Source organism: Phaethon lepturus, unplaced genomic scaffold, assembly GCF_000687285.1.
Source record: "Phaethon lepturus isolate BGI_N335 unplaced genomic scaffold, ASM68728v1 scaffold44450, whole genome shotgun sequence".
In the NCBI taxonomy this organism is placed as follows: domain Eukaryota; kingdom Metazoa; phylum Chordata; class Aves; order Phaethontiformes; family Phaethontidae; genus Phaethon; species Phaethon lepturus.
This window is the reverse complement of record NW_010512025.1, coordinates 12677-29939: the sequence shown is the minus strand read 5'-3', so window position 1 is coordinate 29939 and position 17263 is coordinate 12677. Positions and strand designations below refer to the sequence as shown.

The following is a 17263-nucleotide window of genomic DNA, read 5'->3' as shown; positions in this document are numbered from 1 at the left end:
TGAGAAAGCCATTACCTGTTATCCACTTCCTGAGTGGTTACCACCACTCTCTCCCGAGTCTCCCGCTTTATGCTTTCTCTTTCATTTGAAGATTTTATTGTGAAGCCAGCCAAAGTCCACTTTGAATTTCTGACAGACAAAAATATAATCCTAAATACAATGAAATTCTAAAAAGATACATTACTAATTTGGAAAGGGAGCTGTTTGTTACAGACTAAGATTACAAGTTACTTTATTTATTACAGTGAATAGTTGAAGCTGGGTTGGAGTAAACACAGGCTTTCACCATTTTGAAATTTAATTCAGTGGAACCACGGGCCTAGCAACTCTCAAATAGGCTGGATTTTGCCAGATACCTACCTCTTGGCATGTTTGAATATATGTGACTGTTTCTGTGCAATGTCAAGGCAATTAACTCGTGTTTCCAAAGCAGAAGTGTTCCCTGTTTTCTTGGGGGACTTTATGTCACAGCTTTGGAATCATAGTCAGAATAAGTTGTTTCCTACACAGACAAAGTTTCATTCCTATGATAGAAAGCTGCAAAACCGGAAGGATGTGTTTCTCCACGTTATCTTTGCCGTTCCAAGATCAGGTCTTTACAATAAGGAATGTGAACATGAATTTGATACAGAAGGCTCCAAGAAGTCAATATAAAAATTAGCAGACAAGTTTGATATGTTACCACATTAAGATGTTGCAAAAGCACTTTAGAACATACCCATTAGCCTTCTGTGTTGAGTGCACTTTTAGCCATAAGATGATCTGCCTTAATTATTGCCAGATGCAGATAGAGGGAATTGGCTTCTACAAAAACAAATTACAAAAAAAAAATCATATTCTTTGGGACAGGTATAGAAAATAACACTTTCATTTGTGGTCACAATGTGATTTAAGTTTTTCTCCTCCCTACACACCTGGATATCTAGCCGATGCTAACATAACTCTACAATCATGTAGGCATTTTCACATACATGTAACAGCAGACATTGTCCTGCACTTTAGTATCTTAGTTACCATATAACGTGTAACATACACACTCTAAAGAACAGGAAAATACACAAGTCAAATTATCATCATTAGCATCACTACTGTCCTAAATCTAACTTTCAAATAATCACATAACTTTTTATCATCACATTTTTGTTTATAATTATTACATTTGCAATTATCTACCTTGATCTGAGATTGCTAGTTTATGCAGAGAAAAGTCTCCCTCATGTGGAAATCTGCCTAATCAGCTGTAAAATAAAAACTGCATTTTGCCTCTTAATAAAGCTTCCTTTGCCTAGATTTGCAGATTCATTTTTGGCAGGTATCGCTTTATTATTTACAACATTTTAGTTAATTTGAGCTATCATTACAGTGTGAAAGGAAAAAACCTTTGATAAGATAGGATCACAAGAATTTGAACACTTTTAAGAAGAAAGCAAAACACTTCCAAATCCAGTCAGAATGTAAAGGAAACTAATCTAGGCAAAATTCACACGTTTTAGGATAATCTTGCATCCATCAGTTTCCTTAGCTTTCCTTTATAGCTGTTCTGAATACCATTCAAGATGTTCTCATATATGTGATTTTCCTGTATCACATTTTCATGACCCAGCAGAACAGGGGTCTAAAACCATAACTGACTATGAGAGCTAGAATTGACTTAATTATGTGCTCTGGTAAGACTACATAGTTAATATGTTTTGGCTACAAATATTTATGTTTCCTCACATCTGTAACTAGTGTGGTTCAAAAATAAGTCCTGTCAAATTTTCCATTTCAGAAACCTGGTAAGCTCCTTTCCCCCCCTCCCCAGTTTAAAGGCTTTAAAAGAAAAATACACAGAAAGAAAGTTTCAACTGAACATTCACAGTTCTGTTTTTTTCCCCCTGCAACACATAGATTTGACCCAAAGTAACTGCTTTCAGTTTTCTTTTGCTAGAAAAAGAGGAAGTCTTTTGAGTTGACCAGGCACATTTTCTTATTTTGTGGTTGAAGAAACAAATAAAAATACCAACTATGTTTACAGCTATGGTTCCAATGTCTAAAATACATTAGCTAGTAAACAAAATTAAAGCTTGTTCATATACATGTTGCAATACCAAAACCAAAGTAATGTATGACGTCTAACAACAAGAAAAGTGCACTTGGATTAACAGTTTTATTTTTATGACGTAGAGTTGGCTTGTAAGACTCATCTTTCCTGATCTTGCAGAAAAGCTGCAAAATAATTCCTTGATTATTCTCACACTCCCAGAGCTGAAATCATTAAATCTATGAAGCTTTTTTGTAGCACCTGTGCCTGCCACACTGGAAAGGAATAGTAGAATCTCGGATTGACTTTTACCTTTCTCACCAGGGACATCATCTTCCCTTCCTTCCATGTATCTCAAAATACTTCACAAACCAGCTGAAACCATTATAATTGCTCAAGTATAACTTTTCAGTGCCAGTGTTGATATAATTTGGAAAACAAAGACCTGATTTGTGATTATCAACAAGAAAGAAAAAGTGGTGGAATAACTGCCAAGGTCATAGATTTTTTGCTGGTTTTCCTCAAAGAAGGGAAGAAAATAGTAGCTCAAATGGTAGGTTTTTTTTTTTTTCTTTTTAGTTATACTGCGTAAGTTTAGAAATGATACAAGAATTTAACTTGCATCAGAATGAAGTCTAAAAGTATCACACAAGTGTCTCTCCTGTAAAACTATCTGGGGCAGGTTCTCAGCCTTGACATTTGTCAAGAAGCTAGACTGAACCCAAACCATGATGAAATCAAATACTTCTCCATCAAAAACATTTGTGAGCCATCAATACAATCAAAGAATACAAAGTAAGAATGAATCTGTCTCTTTTATTGCTGGTAGTGTCCTCCAGTTTTAAAACCATATTAATTAAAAACTGTCCCCTCCAGTTTTAAAATTCATTCACAAGACATAGTTTAAGTGCATCCATTAAATGAGAAACATGGCGTCAACTCCTCATACTGATTAGTAGTATTTCATAACAATTCAAAAAAGTTACCATCCAAATTCCTTAGGTTCTGCACATCTCTGATTTTTTTTTTCCCCTGATGTGTTGAATTTTGTAGTCCTATGCAGTTTTTTTAAAATCACATTTTTATTTATACAATTTTAAAAAAATCACCAAAAAGGACCCAATTTCCCTAGAGTGATACATAGTTAAGATGTGAAATACACTGACATTTCCAGCTCATTCTGTACTTATATGCCATTACAAAGGAATCCTAATTTTACTGAACACATAATCCCTTACTCAATAGAAAAGCTCTTTGGCTTGGTTTACGCTCCAAGAAATTTTGTAGCATATCCATCCCATCCAAAGATCCTCCAGGCTTCAAAATGAGGTTTCTGTATTTCATCCCAGCCTAATGAAAGGTAAAGCAGAATGTTAATATTTCTTATCTTGCAAACTGCCTCTTTTCTGTCTTTGTTGCATAATCAAAAATCTACTCATGATTAAACACCTTCCCTCCTTCCAGATACCAAATCAGGATATGCCACAAGTATAATTTAGATCTGCTGGAAGAACTCAAAAGACCAGAAATTCAACCTATTCTCAAAGAAACCCTTTTTCTTGTCGTTTCAAAACTCATCTGGAAGACATTCTACAAAGCACAACATGTGCACAGATTCCATACACTATTCAGTAATGGATTATCCCCATGACTGACTGGCAGGAGAAGGGAACCTAACATCCATTCTCTCTTAATTAATGATTTCTCTTTAATCTGTTTGGATAACAGAGATGATAGTTCAGAGATAAATAGATAAAGCATTGAGGAACGACACTGCAGATCTACATGTATTATATGCATACTAGTATTTGTAATATACACAAACACACCTAACTCCCCTATTAAATTATCTTAAAGTAACAGAGACTTAACTCAGGTTTTCTTTTCAGGAAGAAACTTTATTACTTCAGAAGGAATGGATTCTTTTAAAAGGAATGAACCAAGCTTCTGAGACAACAGTAAGTAATGAGGACTTTCTTAACAAAAGGTCATATTTTAAAGAACATAGCTGGAGAATTCTGGGCTTCTGAGACATGACTATCAATGAGAAAATATTATTTTGCATGTAGATGTCCCAGATGCTTCTGATATTGAAGAAAACAATGTTCTTCCTTTTAGTCACTGTAGGGACACATATATACTTCCCCCACATGTCAAAGCTATGAGATAGCAGGACTACACTGCTTCCTGATAGCTGCACTGCAAAACCAAGCATAGGTCTTTTTAATTTATGGAATTCCATGACTTAATTGCATTACCAATTGCATTGAAAAAACTAAAATGCAAAAAAAAAAAAAAAAAATTCACTGAAGCATTACTTATACTTCACTATTTGTGTTAGTTTCCTGAACATCAGCAGCAAATGAAGACATTGTTCCCTGTAGTTTAAAAGTGTTATCTGAGTAGATTTGAGTCTTTGCTCCAGAGCCAACACATTGCTCAGTTCTACGGAGACCAAAGGTTATTTCAGGTAACATGCAAGAACTAAGGAGCGTGTCAACCAATGAAGTTAAAGTTAAGTGTTTGCTGAAGAATTTTTATACAGTCTCTGAAACTAGTTTCTATAACTGTTGCTCAAAACAGGAAGTAAGGTTTTATTCTAACAGGAAGAGGTAAGCCAAATTTCTAAAAACCCTAGTCATAATATCATAACTGTTTTCCTTTCATGCTGGTCTGAAGACTAGTCTAAGTCTAGATACAATGCAATATAAGTAACTACAAAAATCATACCAGTGTCTAGTGTTTGTTTATAAAAGATTGTTTGTCCCATCCTGTGGAACTATACATGGAATGCCAATAAGGAAAACGAGTTGAAGTAGAACCAATCTGAAGAGATAGCATTGCTCTGAAGAGGGAGGGAAAATCTCTACAGAGTTACCCCTGAAATTATATCAGCAGTCAAGCAAAGTGTGTGCACACACATATGCTACAGAGTGAGTGACACGCACATCTAATAATTTTTCTTCCTCACTTCTTAGCCTGGATAGCAGGCTTCACATTAAAAGCAGCACTAGTTTCCTTGTAGCTGAACCATACCAAACATTCATTCCTAGCATAATTAAATTATTCTCAAAGCCTCCCATACACAGGCAGAGAAAACAAAAATCCCCACCAAAAAACCCAAATAAAAGGCACTTTTATCCCTCAGGAGAAGCAAAGGTCACAGAGCAATTCTGGAAAACTATGGTTTAGGGTTTTGGCTATACAATCACCAGAAAAGAATTTTGAGAGTAGAGAGTAAAGCTAACAGAAAAAAGGTCTGTGATGACGCTGAAGGGGTGTCTGTGTGTCAGAACAGAGAACTGACACAGAGTCCCACAAGTCTGGCACCAGTACCCTTATCCATCTCTCCAAACTGCAAACAGTTAAAAAAACCCAGTAAGTCTGACCCCTCCCCAAATGTAATTTTTAAGATCCATATGAACAACATTCTATTAAGAAAATATTTTATTCTCTCATTTAATTTGCCATTTCTTCTCTCCTGCTCTTATGAGTGACAGCATTCCCACTGAATAAGCAGGAGTGCTTATTCTCACATGTACCTGTCATGAATCCCTAGCACTTCAAAATCAATCTTGACCCCCAAAACTTTCAATCACCTCTCAAACTATTCAGTTTGCTGCTTTTCTTCATAAAAGCCCTTTTGGGTTTCATTGGCCTAACCACTGCCTCAAGTTTTTTAGCCCCTACCCCCATCTCCTTTTTGGACTCCTTTCTTTGTCCAGGTCAAAGTTGAATCTTGTTTTCTTTCTCCACCCTTTAGACGGAAGGACAGCTCTAGAAGTTCTGGTTGCTGTGATAAGGAAGAGGAGGAATGAAGGCAAATTCCAGGAGAGGAACAGGAAAGTCAAATACTTTCTACTCTCTCCTTTACTTCCCTCTTGTATATATTTACTGAAGGGAAGAACTTGTGCTGGCTGCTGAATCCAGAAGACAGATAAGAGGATCAGGAAAACTGAAAGGTCTTTCCCATGATAGAACGCAGCACCTCAACTCACAACTCTAATACTGTAATCTCTGAAAAATAAAAAAGGTTGCCAGAATTGGCAAGACTACTAGCCAATCACTAACTATCTTTTCTTTCTGCTGGAGGCAGAAGAGGCTGGAGAATTACACAAGGGAAAAAACAGCCCAGTAAATCTGGAACCTGTCAATGATTTGAACTTCAAAAGCCTCTTGGGAGAAAAACTAAAGAGGAAAGTATTTGTGAGTTATGCTATACTGTGAAAGAGAAAGCTCAAAATAAATTAAGTTTTCTAAATAATAACTACAAAGAAGTACCACATACTTGAGGTACTATTAATGGAAATAGAGCACCATTATCATACAGCTTTCACAGCAGAAGAACACGTATCTTCTCTTTCAATGGAGGAATATGTTTTTTCAGTCTAAAATTAAAGATAAGGGCATTAATCAATGCGGCACCGTGTCTTGAAAGTGTCATAACTTAGTATTAAATATATGACTATTTAAGAATTGTATTAAAATCTAAGTGCTCTTGGAAATTTTAAGATATTTTGCTAAAGTAATCAAGTTATTTATATACCTTTTTTTGGTTGATTTGAACTGGACAGGTACAGAAGAAGCACTTGAGATGTTACACCTGCGGATCATGATTGTAATAAATGTGGTTTCAGAGACAAAGTGCAACAAAAGTCTCTCATAAAAAAATATTCATCACCTACCTTTGGATTCATTATTCCTTCTTCCTTAAAGCAGCTATAAAAAATGTCCATGGAAAATACTTCACTCCACAGGTATCCATAGTACTGACCATCATAACCACCTGCCAGATGTCCAAAAGTAGCTGGCATGTTTGTTCCTTGAAAAGTAGATTAACATTAATTTATTTAAATCAGAGGCAGTTGTTTCTTCGATGTATAGAGTATATCAACTTGGAGAATAAATTGATAAGGAATTTGTACCAACTACTTTGAAACTTCTAACACAAAGGGGCTGACTATGCCTGTAAAGTATTGGCCATGTTCTGTTGGCTACAAAGGAAACTCAGTGTCAAAAACATCCAATACAGATGTGACAGAACATCTAAAGTGATATTCGTACCGTGCTACTCTAAAATATAACCTGCAAAAGTTTAAGGTTTATATTTACCTTCATCTTTCTTCACAAGAGATCATTAAGATCACCCCAAATTTGAAAGCAATTATTTCAGCTTCACAAATTCTTTCATAAACAACAGCTAGGGGTTTTTTGTATACCAAGCATTATTGGGAAAGAAAGGCATGTTTAATCAAACCATTTGGACATGCTGTATAAAAGCTTTATACTGACATACCTGGGGTGGCAGGAATTCCTAGAACCTCCATACAGTACTTGGCATATTCATCTGCTGGGTCAACAGATGGCTTTGTATGCAGTGCCTGGTCAACTTTGCTCAAAACAATCTGACGGAGAGTTAAAAGGCCTAATTGGGTTAAGAACATTTAATTAGCTATCATCAAAGTAGCTGGAGTTTCTTTAGCACCTTTCGTTCAGAGATCTCAACATGCATCCTAAATTATTAGAATTTTAACTATGGAAGAAACCTGGAGTAATTTCCAGCTGAATTGCTTCAGTTACAGAAAGTTGAGAGGCATATTTTTATAAAAGAATTGTCATTATAAGCTCCACCTTTTCAAATATTACTTTCTTCACAGATCAAAACCAAAATAAAGCAGATATTTTAAAAGCAAATTTCAATATTGAAAATTGATTTCAGCTGTCTTCACTTTCAGTATAACATTTCATTCAGGGCTTGCACAGATGACAGTAAGTATATCTAACCTAAGACTCTTCAAAAAAGAGCAAGAACTGCTGCTGCAGCTGCTGTAGGCTTTTTTTGAAGAAGCTACAAGATACCAATCTTTACTCAGAAAAAATGCTTATGTACAAGCCAGAAGGACAGGGACTTCTTGTTCAGGGTAGGGAAGCAGTATGAAATAAACAGCAGTAGCTTAATGACAAATTGTACCATAAATGGGTAAGACTATGATATTGGGAGAGTCCTGATTACAGGGACAGAGGGGTGAGAGTGACAGAATAACAATGAGATCATAGGTAATGACATGAGATTACAATCTTGGTTTGAAGATCCATGTAAGATGGTACAAGACATGGAAGGAGAAGAGAATTGGGACCCTAGTTTGGAAAGGCAATATATCTTCTGGGAAGGCAGAGAACATGAACTTAAGGTTCTGAATTGAGAAGTTAAGAGGCTGTTTGAGCAATGCAGGGCTACACCACTTCTGTCTGGGATATGCAACTTCTGTCTGTAAATTTGCAATCAACTTTCATGTCTGTCAAGTGTCATGTGCAAATCAAGTGTAAATGATACATGTAGAAAATCTGATCCTGTATACCTGCATAGTACCTGCACATTACCTGCCCTAGGCTACCAGAAAAAAACAACAACAAAACAATAGAAAACCCAGAACCTTTCCCCCATCCCCAATTTTAAATGAGCAAAGTAGGTAGGTAAAAAAAGTCACATGGAGAGGAATGCAAAAGTATTTTAGTCCTGTAGGTATCCTGGAAAATCAGAGCTGCTACTATTCCTGCAAATGGTGGTATATGTCATCATAGCCTTTACTAATGGTGGTACCTATGCAAATAAACCCAGGAAGACAGTGATAACTGTACACACAGAATAAATGTAATATGGTTGTTATGTTTGTCTTTAATGTTTCCCACCAATATTTTAATGATATATTTTTATATATATACTGCAGGGAGAGAGGGGAGGGAGATACCTGTATTAGCCAGTCTAGAGGCAGCAAGTTTCTCAAGGAGAGTGTCTGCAACATGGCTTTCATCTTTATAATGTCTTGACATTTGCTGTAGTGGTTCTTTTTCCCACACCCAGTTCTCAAACATCTGTGAAGGTACCTCTACAAAGTCTGTTTCCACATTCGTTCCACTAAACCTAGCAAAATCAGTCTAAAAGGAAAAGCCAGTGTATTAAATGAAAATAGAAGCCAGGATTTCTAGCAGAATATAAACTTTCAGATGCCAAATTTTCAATGTTAATAACAGCAAAAGAAATAATTTGAACAGGTCAATAATAATACTTTTAAAAACGAATTTTAAAGAAAGGTGGGCAAAAATTCAGATATAAGACCAATGCCAAGCAACAAAATAGATTACTCAGTAGGTATTTACTGCACTCTCCACTGGTGTGAAACAGTACTTCAGTTTTCTTAATATTATTGATTTTTACCTTTTAGCTTATGAAGCAATACGAACGTTTCCATGCTGTCTTACAACAGTGATATAATTTGTAAATTGTTATAAAATTTTGTTATATTACCGCAAAGTAAAATAACAAACTCCAATTACACACTTAGAAAATAGTTTGTTGTATTAGTCTCATCGCACTGATTCAAAGATTTTACTTGACCAATTATCGTATTAAGCTTTGTCCTGTCTAAATTCATAATGCATGTAGTTAACGTATTGCACACTTTTTTGAGCCAGTAATACATCACTGAAATAAATTAATCCTAGCAACTTTATCCATGTAAGGTCTCCAAATCTGATATACTCAATCACTGATAGAAGAATCTTCCTTCTGAAAGCCAAGCACATTAGATCTTTTTATTTTTTACTTCACCATCTTCAATCACTTCATGTTTAAAAAGCTCCCTCCCCAGATACTAATTTTGAAGAAACATTTTGTGCAGTTAAAAATCTTCATTAAAATATATTCCAAACCCAAAATATTTCTAAAAAGATACAGTCACTTTTGAAAGACAACTGTTCAAATACCAACAGAAATTATTTGGTCTCACTCCACACTTGTCCTGTAATAAGGCTCCCTCCTCCTACCAACTCAATTTTATTGTTCTTCCCTTCTCAGCGACATTCTGATAAAACATTTCACAGGCTAAACAAAAAAGAGAGTTTTCAGTTTCCCAAACGCTCTAAGAGCTACAGATATTCTCAGGTTCCATGCTCCATCAGGGAACAGATGCACACAGGAGTACTGGCTTTTGAACCAACTTTCTTGCAGGATTACAAAAAAAAAAAGTATGTATAATATACGACATACATTGAACTGGCAGCTATGTCACATGCGTGTAACTTCCTTTCATGTCTTCAGATGAACAGCAGCAATGAAGAAAAGCATTTGCCTTCATTTACACTTGTGGATTACTCAAATCCATAGTTGTAACAGGCTGGCCCTTCTTACTGTACTTGCTGAATAGCATCTATGAAGAAAAGCTAGGAAGCATCAGCTGGGAAGAAATGGTGGCAGAAGTGACTAAAGCAAAAGGCAAAAGGAGTGCAGTTTGTTGGCCTCTAGATATCCTCATTTACCCATACATAAGTGCACCATGCTTACAAAAAATATTAAGATGTTTGGATCAAGGTAGTTGAATAGTTCTCCTTCCCTTACGGCATAAACAGATCCCCTCCCTGCTCTAATAGCTCACTTCCCAGCAGGCCCGCAGTACATCACAAGGAGTATGTGTCCAACAGCTGACCTTTCAGAGACTCACCAGAGCTCACAGATTCCCACCCAGTCCGATCCCTGCATACCCTTTAAATACCAAGTTTTAACATGCTTAAGCAAGTCATCATATGAAACAAGATAGTGCTTCGCACACACAAATCCCAGAGGACAGGATGTTCTTACATGGGACTAACAAGTTATTTGTAGGTGTGCAAATAACAATTTACATAAAATACAACAGCAGTAAGCACAGTAGCTATGCACACAGAAACCATCTCAGCAGCGGGAGAGACAGCTGGAAAGCAGTCCTCCCTAACCTGTGTGCAATTCCACAGCAAGTGAAATACATAAGCATTGGAATTGTTGGCTTGGGCTGCCCAGAAGGGGCTCTGCAGCACCCAGGCACATCCTCATTGTTTATCAAAATGTTGCGGTCAATTTTGTACCAGTGCTGAATGTGTCTGATTTATAAACACCTTCTAGGTAGTTTAAAAGAAAGAACAGGTTTTATTTCTCATTTTTTGAGCTCAGAAACACCTGTCTTGGGGTGCAGATGATCAAATAATTGTTATATTTCTACCTTCACCATGATACAAAAGTATCTAAGCAAGTCCAGCTACTTGTTCTGAAGTTTGCTTGAATGTCATTTGTTTAATTCTAGATTTAATGTCTGTATTTATATGACTTTGTTTCTTTACTCTGCAGCCCTAGTCTCTAGGTCAAGAATTAAAATCCAATGTGTCATATTTCTCTGATTTTATTATGTGGTGGTTGTTTATAATGAAAACAAAAGCAGTGCCACATGAAGTCTGGATTTGTAATTATGCAAATTTTTTGGTGGCTGAATATGGAGATGTGTCTTTCTCTGAAACATAAAATTTAATTAGGCCAATAATAAATTTATCGTCTGGCAGAATCAATTTTACATGTAAGTAAAAATTAACCAGCAACTTTATAACTTTATTCATATCTTGATGCAAAATCTGTGAACTAGCTTCAGTTCTTTCTGGTCACTGTGAGAACCCTGACCATTAGATAGGAGAGCAGAAAATACAATGGCTCAAGCAAGACCTGTTTTATGCTTTTGATGTCAAGAGTGCTAAATGCCAAAATGCTGGAGGTGATCTGGATTCATAAATCATTTGTATTCCTAGGTACAGAAACCTTTTTTTGTTTCTAATAGCTACCATGCCACTAGAAGTAATAAAAAACCCTCTGACAGCTGTAACAGAAGCCACCACTGAGCACATTCTTCACCTTACACATGGATCTAGTCACCTGTCACAGCTACCTGTAAGGTGCAAACGCAAACGTACATGTTCCTATGAAAATGTTTTTCGTAAGAAGGTGTATTAATTGCTGTAGTTTTAAATAAAAATTAAAAACAGCCCCTCCCACCTGTCACTTCAAAAAAATAAGCAAAAAACTGCATACGTACTTTACTAAAATTAGAAACCAACAATATAGACTTATACCTTGCTTTGAGACAGTGGAGAAAGAAGTAAGTCTTACACTGGAATTGAAACATCACCAACCTGTGCGCATATCTGATGCATTACATGACCAAATTCATGGAAGTAAGTCTTTACTTCATCATGTTGCAGCAATGATGGGCGATCTGATGCCGGTTTTGTGAAATTGGTTACCAGAGCAGCTACAGACATCATTCTGCTGCCATCAGAGAGAAGACAACCAGGCTGGAGACCAAAGCATGCTGCATGCCCATACTTTCCCTCTCTGTATGAGAAAATATATCAGACACTATCTTCAAACCACAAGCCTGTTCACCAGAATGGCAAAGCCTATTCAAGAACAGGGACAGTTAATGTCTCTTTAAAGCTTTACACAAAGAAATTACATCTTTTCATGACTTCTAAGACTCACTAACTTTAAGATCCTGTTAATAGCACAAGGGGTAAAAAACCCAGTACTTAAATTGCATCAGTTTAAAATTCACAGCAACATTTACAAGTACCTGATTTTTTCCTCAAATACTGAAAGTACATATACTTCATATGTCAATTCTACTTTAAACTGCCACTGTAACAGGAAGGACTGGGTTCTGCCCTCTGAAGCAGTATTTTTTCTTTCATTTCAGCAGACCAAAGAATACCGTTTACTGCATTTTCAGTGTGATCCAAAAGTTCAAAGAAAAATTATTTTGAAATTTTTTGCCCTAAAGTTGAGTAGCTACCTGGGTAAGTCATAATAGTCTTACTAACAAATAGCCTCAGCAATTCACATAATATGCAGAGAGGGGGGAGCAGGCAAACAGGTGAAAGAGATAACATGTGCCTATCTTAAAAAGAAAATTTAGGTACTACAGTATTGACTAATTTTTCTTAACCCCAACAAACAATCAGGGAGAAACGAGGAAAAAGGACTAGCTCAGAATAAATCCTGTCAAATCAGTCTAGTTTAGCTGGACAGTTACAGAGATCAACATGGCAGTACATTTCACGGTGTGCTCAACAGGAATCTATTCTTGCTCCTGATCTATTTGACACTTTCTTTAGCAGTCTGGACAACAGGGTATAAAATACACGTATAAAGTGTAAAGATGAACTGGGAGAAACTACGAACACTTGGCAAATAGGAATATAATTAATCTGAACAGATTGGAGTAAAAGTTCAACATAAATGAAAAGTAAAACACAGTATTACAGCTAGGAAGGAGAAAAGTTCATAGAGGTAAAAAATTATGGACAACTGACTAGAGAGCAATACTACAGAAAATTAGCAAAGTAGTAGTGCTTCATAAACCAAATAGAAGCAAGAAACATGGGTAGTACTGAAAAAAAAAGTAAACAATCTGAAAACAGTCCAGAGGACAACTTAATGAACACAATAATATTCTTGTAAGTGGGACAAATATTTACTTCCAAATGCGTTTAATTTCAACCATACCAGCAATGCACTAAGACCAATTCCATTTTAAAAACATAAGTAAAACAGTAAGTCAAAATTACCTGGGGTAAAGGTCCAAATAGAACTGCCCTAACATTTCTCCTGTTGAATTGTCCTTTACAGTATAAAGACTAACGCTGTCATGCCAAACGTGAGCACTTTCTACTTGCTCAAATACAAGTCCCAGCAGCTTCTGGTAAATACTCAGTAAGCCTTCTGTAACAGCCTCAATTGGGAAGTATTCCTTCAGCTTTTCTTGATCTATGGAGTACTTCAGCTCTTCTGTTTTGTTCATATAATAATGAAGATCCCATGCATTGATTCTTCCATCATAAGCAAAGTTTCTTTCTTTACACTCCTTTTTCTTCAAATCTAGAATGAATTTCCTTTCTTCCTCAACTAATGGCTTTAGCTTCTTACTCAAATTATCTGAAACAAAAATTGCCTTGGAATCAACTACCATGTTGCTTACCATAATGTGTATTCCTATAAAATACACTCATAACTTTAAGCACATGACCCAAGAGTGGATGCCAGACTTTTCCATTTGTTGAATAACAGCAAGCCAACTGCCTGCTTTCTTATCTTTGTGAGTTTTAATTGCTGGCATGTTATAAATAATACAGGACTCCACACAGGCCTAGCAGTACTGTGAAGGATTTTGGTAAATTTAGATTTTTTTGAAAACATCAGACATGGAAAGCAACGCTAGACACTTTTCTTGAAGACTTTGATTTACCTCATGTAATCTCAGTTCTCGTGATGTGTTTCAGCAGAAACAGCTGAAGACTACAACTAACTGTATTAGTTACTGGAAGTGCAACACAAAATTCAAACACTGTTTTTTTCTTCTAAGTCTTTTCAAAACAGATTATGACCTAATTCTAGCTAAAGTCCTGTAAAAGAACAAGAGACTAAACAGTTCTTGCCTGTATGATGGCTAGCTTCTAGACTACCAAAGCCACTGGATATTAATCTCTATGATCCCAATTTTTTCCAATATAGTTTTTCTTGGACAAGAAAGGGTCATAGCACTATGAATCCAGTATATTGAACATTAAATATTTCAGCTTATTGAAACTCCCATTACTGTACTTAATCTCTTGTAAGTATTTATGGACTTTAACCTGAATTCTTAGGAAGAAAAATGTTCGCTATTGGTATCTAGAGTGTAAAATTTAGGAATTGCCACTCCTGTTTCTACATAGGCTGTAAGGCACTATATGTATTCACATGACTGAAATACTGTTTGCAGCTTGTATTATGCTAAATTCAGAATATGTCATGGGACAGAATGCTTTTCTTCCTACCTGTAAGATTGGATTATGAATATTGATTTAAAATGTGAATATATATGAACAAAGTGGAGCAAATCATACTATCATGCTTGTAGATGAGGATATATCAAAATAACTAAATTAAAGCTGATAATTAATTTAATGAACATTCTCCCTCTATGAAAAATACCATGAAACATGATATTTATAAATAGAAATGTATAAATTCTTACAGTATGAGACCATAAAGTCACAATAATAACTGATAAATTATGAGGTGTGTCAGCTTCAGAAGAAATGAAAGAACACAGCATTATACAAGCTCATTTATAATTACAAACATATGATGGATAGAAAAGAGTATAAACTACTTTAAGTACACTTAACAAAAATCAGGTAATTCTAACATTTAATTTTACGTAAAAATAAGGTAATTGTTATTGCCAAATATGAAGCTGAGCTTACACCATAGAAGGAGAAATGAAGCAGAATTACAGGTGAAGGAAGAGGTGCTTTATTGATGTGTAAACACAAAAAACAAACAGATTTTACTACTGTACTAAATTATTTGGAGGAGGGGTTATTTATACAATATATCAATATACAATCCTAAGTGATGTTAGGACACATTAATAAAGGAACATATACTGTACTGTGGAACTACATAATTCCAGAAAGTAGAGGTTAACTCTACGACCAGGAGTGGGCCCACTGAGGTCAACAGGATGACTATACATTCGTAAACTGCTCAGTTTAAAATTTTCAAGATAACTCTGTTTGAGATTGAATTCCATTAGAGGGCTTTTGAATTCCAGTTTTAATCTATCATTCCAGATTTAATTTTTTTAATTCAGCTCATGGAAATTGCATCATCACATACTTAATCTTTTATTATACTTAATGCCATTGTATCAGAAAAAGACACTAAGGCTACAGATGCACAAAACGTTGCAGCTAACCTAAGAGAATGAAAAGCTGCAACTGTGACGCAGTGTCTTGAACTGATGAAATTGCTTAGGTTGCACATGTTATTCTGGTTCTAAATTAGGATGACTGCATTTTGGGGCAGAGAAAGACATAACCACTTGCTTATATTTGCTGTCACAAAGCAGTTATTTTCATATTTTTGTCTTGTGCTTCCCTGTTTTGGAGCATTTACACTTGTACAGCTATGGTCCCAAAAAATATGCCAAAACAGAGGCAACAGGGAGTTCCTTTTCTATCTAAACATGATGGACTCTCTGACCCAGTTATGTATTTCAATTTATCTTGGCTGAGAAGTCATGTTGCCACACCAAGTATAGAAGTATTGTTTATAAATAAGAACAAACCTAAGAACGCTGCTACATTATCTGTGCTCTTTGCAGTGTTTACCTCCAGGACAAAGTTGGCATGTGTATTATAACCAAGCAGGTCTGCTACTTTTGCCCTTAATGGAAGCAATTGCTGAAGAATTTTTGTGTTCTCCTAAAAAAGAAGGGAGGCAAATTTGTAAAGGGAAACCAGAAAACGCATGTTATCAAAACAATTACCTGAATAATACCTGTAATCAAATGAAACAGCAAACATTTAATTTTATATACTTTAAGATATAAACACAGTATAATGTAAATTTAGCTAGATTTTTTTTTTTTTGGTCACAGCATTCGATTGCAGGTAGATACTTTTCTATTCAATCTGAATCATTACTCTCCCTATTATAATTTAACTGTTTTAATTAATCAAAAGATATACCATTTCCTTTTAGGATAACAACAATTTTTTACAGTTGCAAAGAGTTTATTTCCTTTATCAATCATTTATATGTAAAGGATAACAGGGAAATGGCTGACAGCAGGCTTTATTGCTTGTTCATGGTGAAGAAAAACTGCAAAGCTACTGTGCCAACCTTCAACACTTGTTTGCAAATTTCACTCTTTTGCCACTCTGACAACAGCAGTCCAAGAAAGAGATCTGAAACACAAAAACCGCAGGCCCTGACCTAAATGTGGTGGAAGACCCTTGAGAAGCTGAAAATGTAACCGTGTTAACCTCCAGTTCTGGAAAAGTGAGATTTGTCAAGGGAAAACCTTTTTTCAAGCACTGGATTTGAAGACTGTCACACAGTTTTAACAGCAAATCCCTTTAAGTGTGCTGACTTGCAGAATGTGCAGTCCTTGGTGCCATTTTATCTTATCTTGTACTCCACATTTTCCAACACAAGTACAAAAGCTCAACTCTGCCATCGTTCTCTAACGAATGGTTGGTACAATTGCCTGAATGACACTTCTTCTATCCTTTCTGTCCTTTTCATCATTTTTGTACCTGTATAGGTGCCTGTTCTCATTAGTAACAAAAAAATTACTTGTGAAATTATTTCTTCTTTTTATAAGGCATGTTTCCAGCTATTTTTCAGATAATTGAGTCTTTTATAAAAATCAGCATTTTTTAATAATCTAATTAAAAATCTAATCAATATGCAATGTGTTAATTTAACTTTAGTCACCTGTATTTCATAACCAAAACGTGTGCTTGAATAACCCCTCTCATTCTGAAGAATCCCAAAGTACTACAGAAGCTAAAATCAGACATCCTTCTCTGGGAGGAAAGTCCTTACTGAAGCAG

General features: G+C 35.7%; 1 protein-coding gene across 1 annotated transcript in view; it reads right to left on the bottom strand.

Annotated features, from left to right (window-relative positions):
* Window positions 1-3006: 3006 nt before the first annotated feature.
* The window catches only part of NLN (neurolysin (metallopeptidase M3 family)), a 25694-nt gene continuing 11437 nt past the window's right edge, over window positions 3007-17263 (bottom strand). The window contains exons 7-13 of the mRNA XM_010285555.1: window positions 15991-16126; window positions 13445-13811; window positions 12011-12212; window positions 8773-8959; window positions 7320-7448; window positions 6709-6845; window positions 3007-3373 (exon numbers count right to left, since the gene is read on the bottom strand). Of these exons, the coding sequence (XP_010283857.1) occupies window positions 3239-3373; window positions 6709-6845; window positions 7320-7448; window positions 8773-8959; window positions 12011-12212; window positions 13445-13811; window positions 15991-16126 (1293 nt within the window). The 3' untranslated portion in view covers window positions 3007-3238. The remainder of the gene's footprint in view (window positions 3374-6708; window positions 6846-7319; window positions 7449-8772; window positions 8960-12010; window positions 12213-13444; window positions 13812-15990; window positions 16127-17263) is intronic.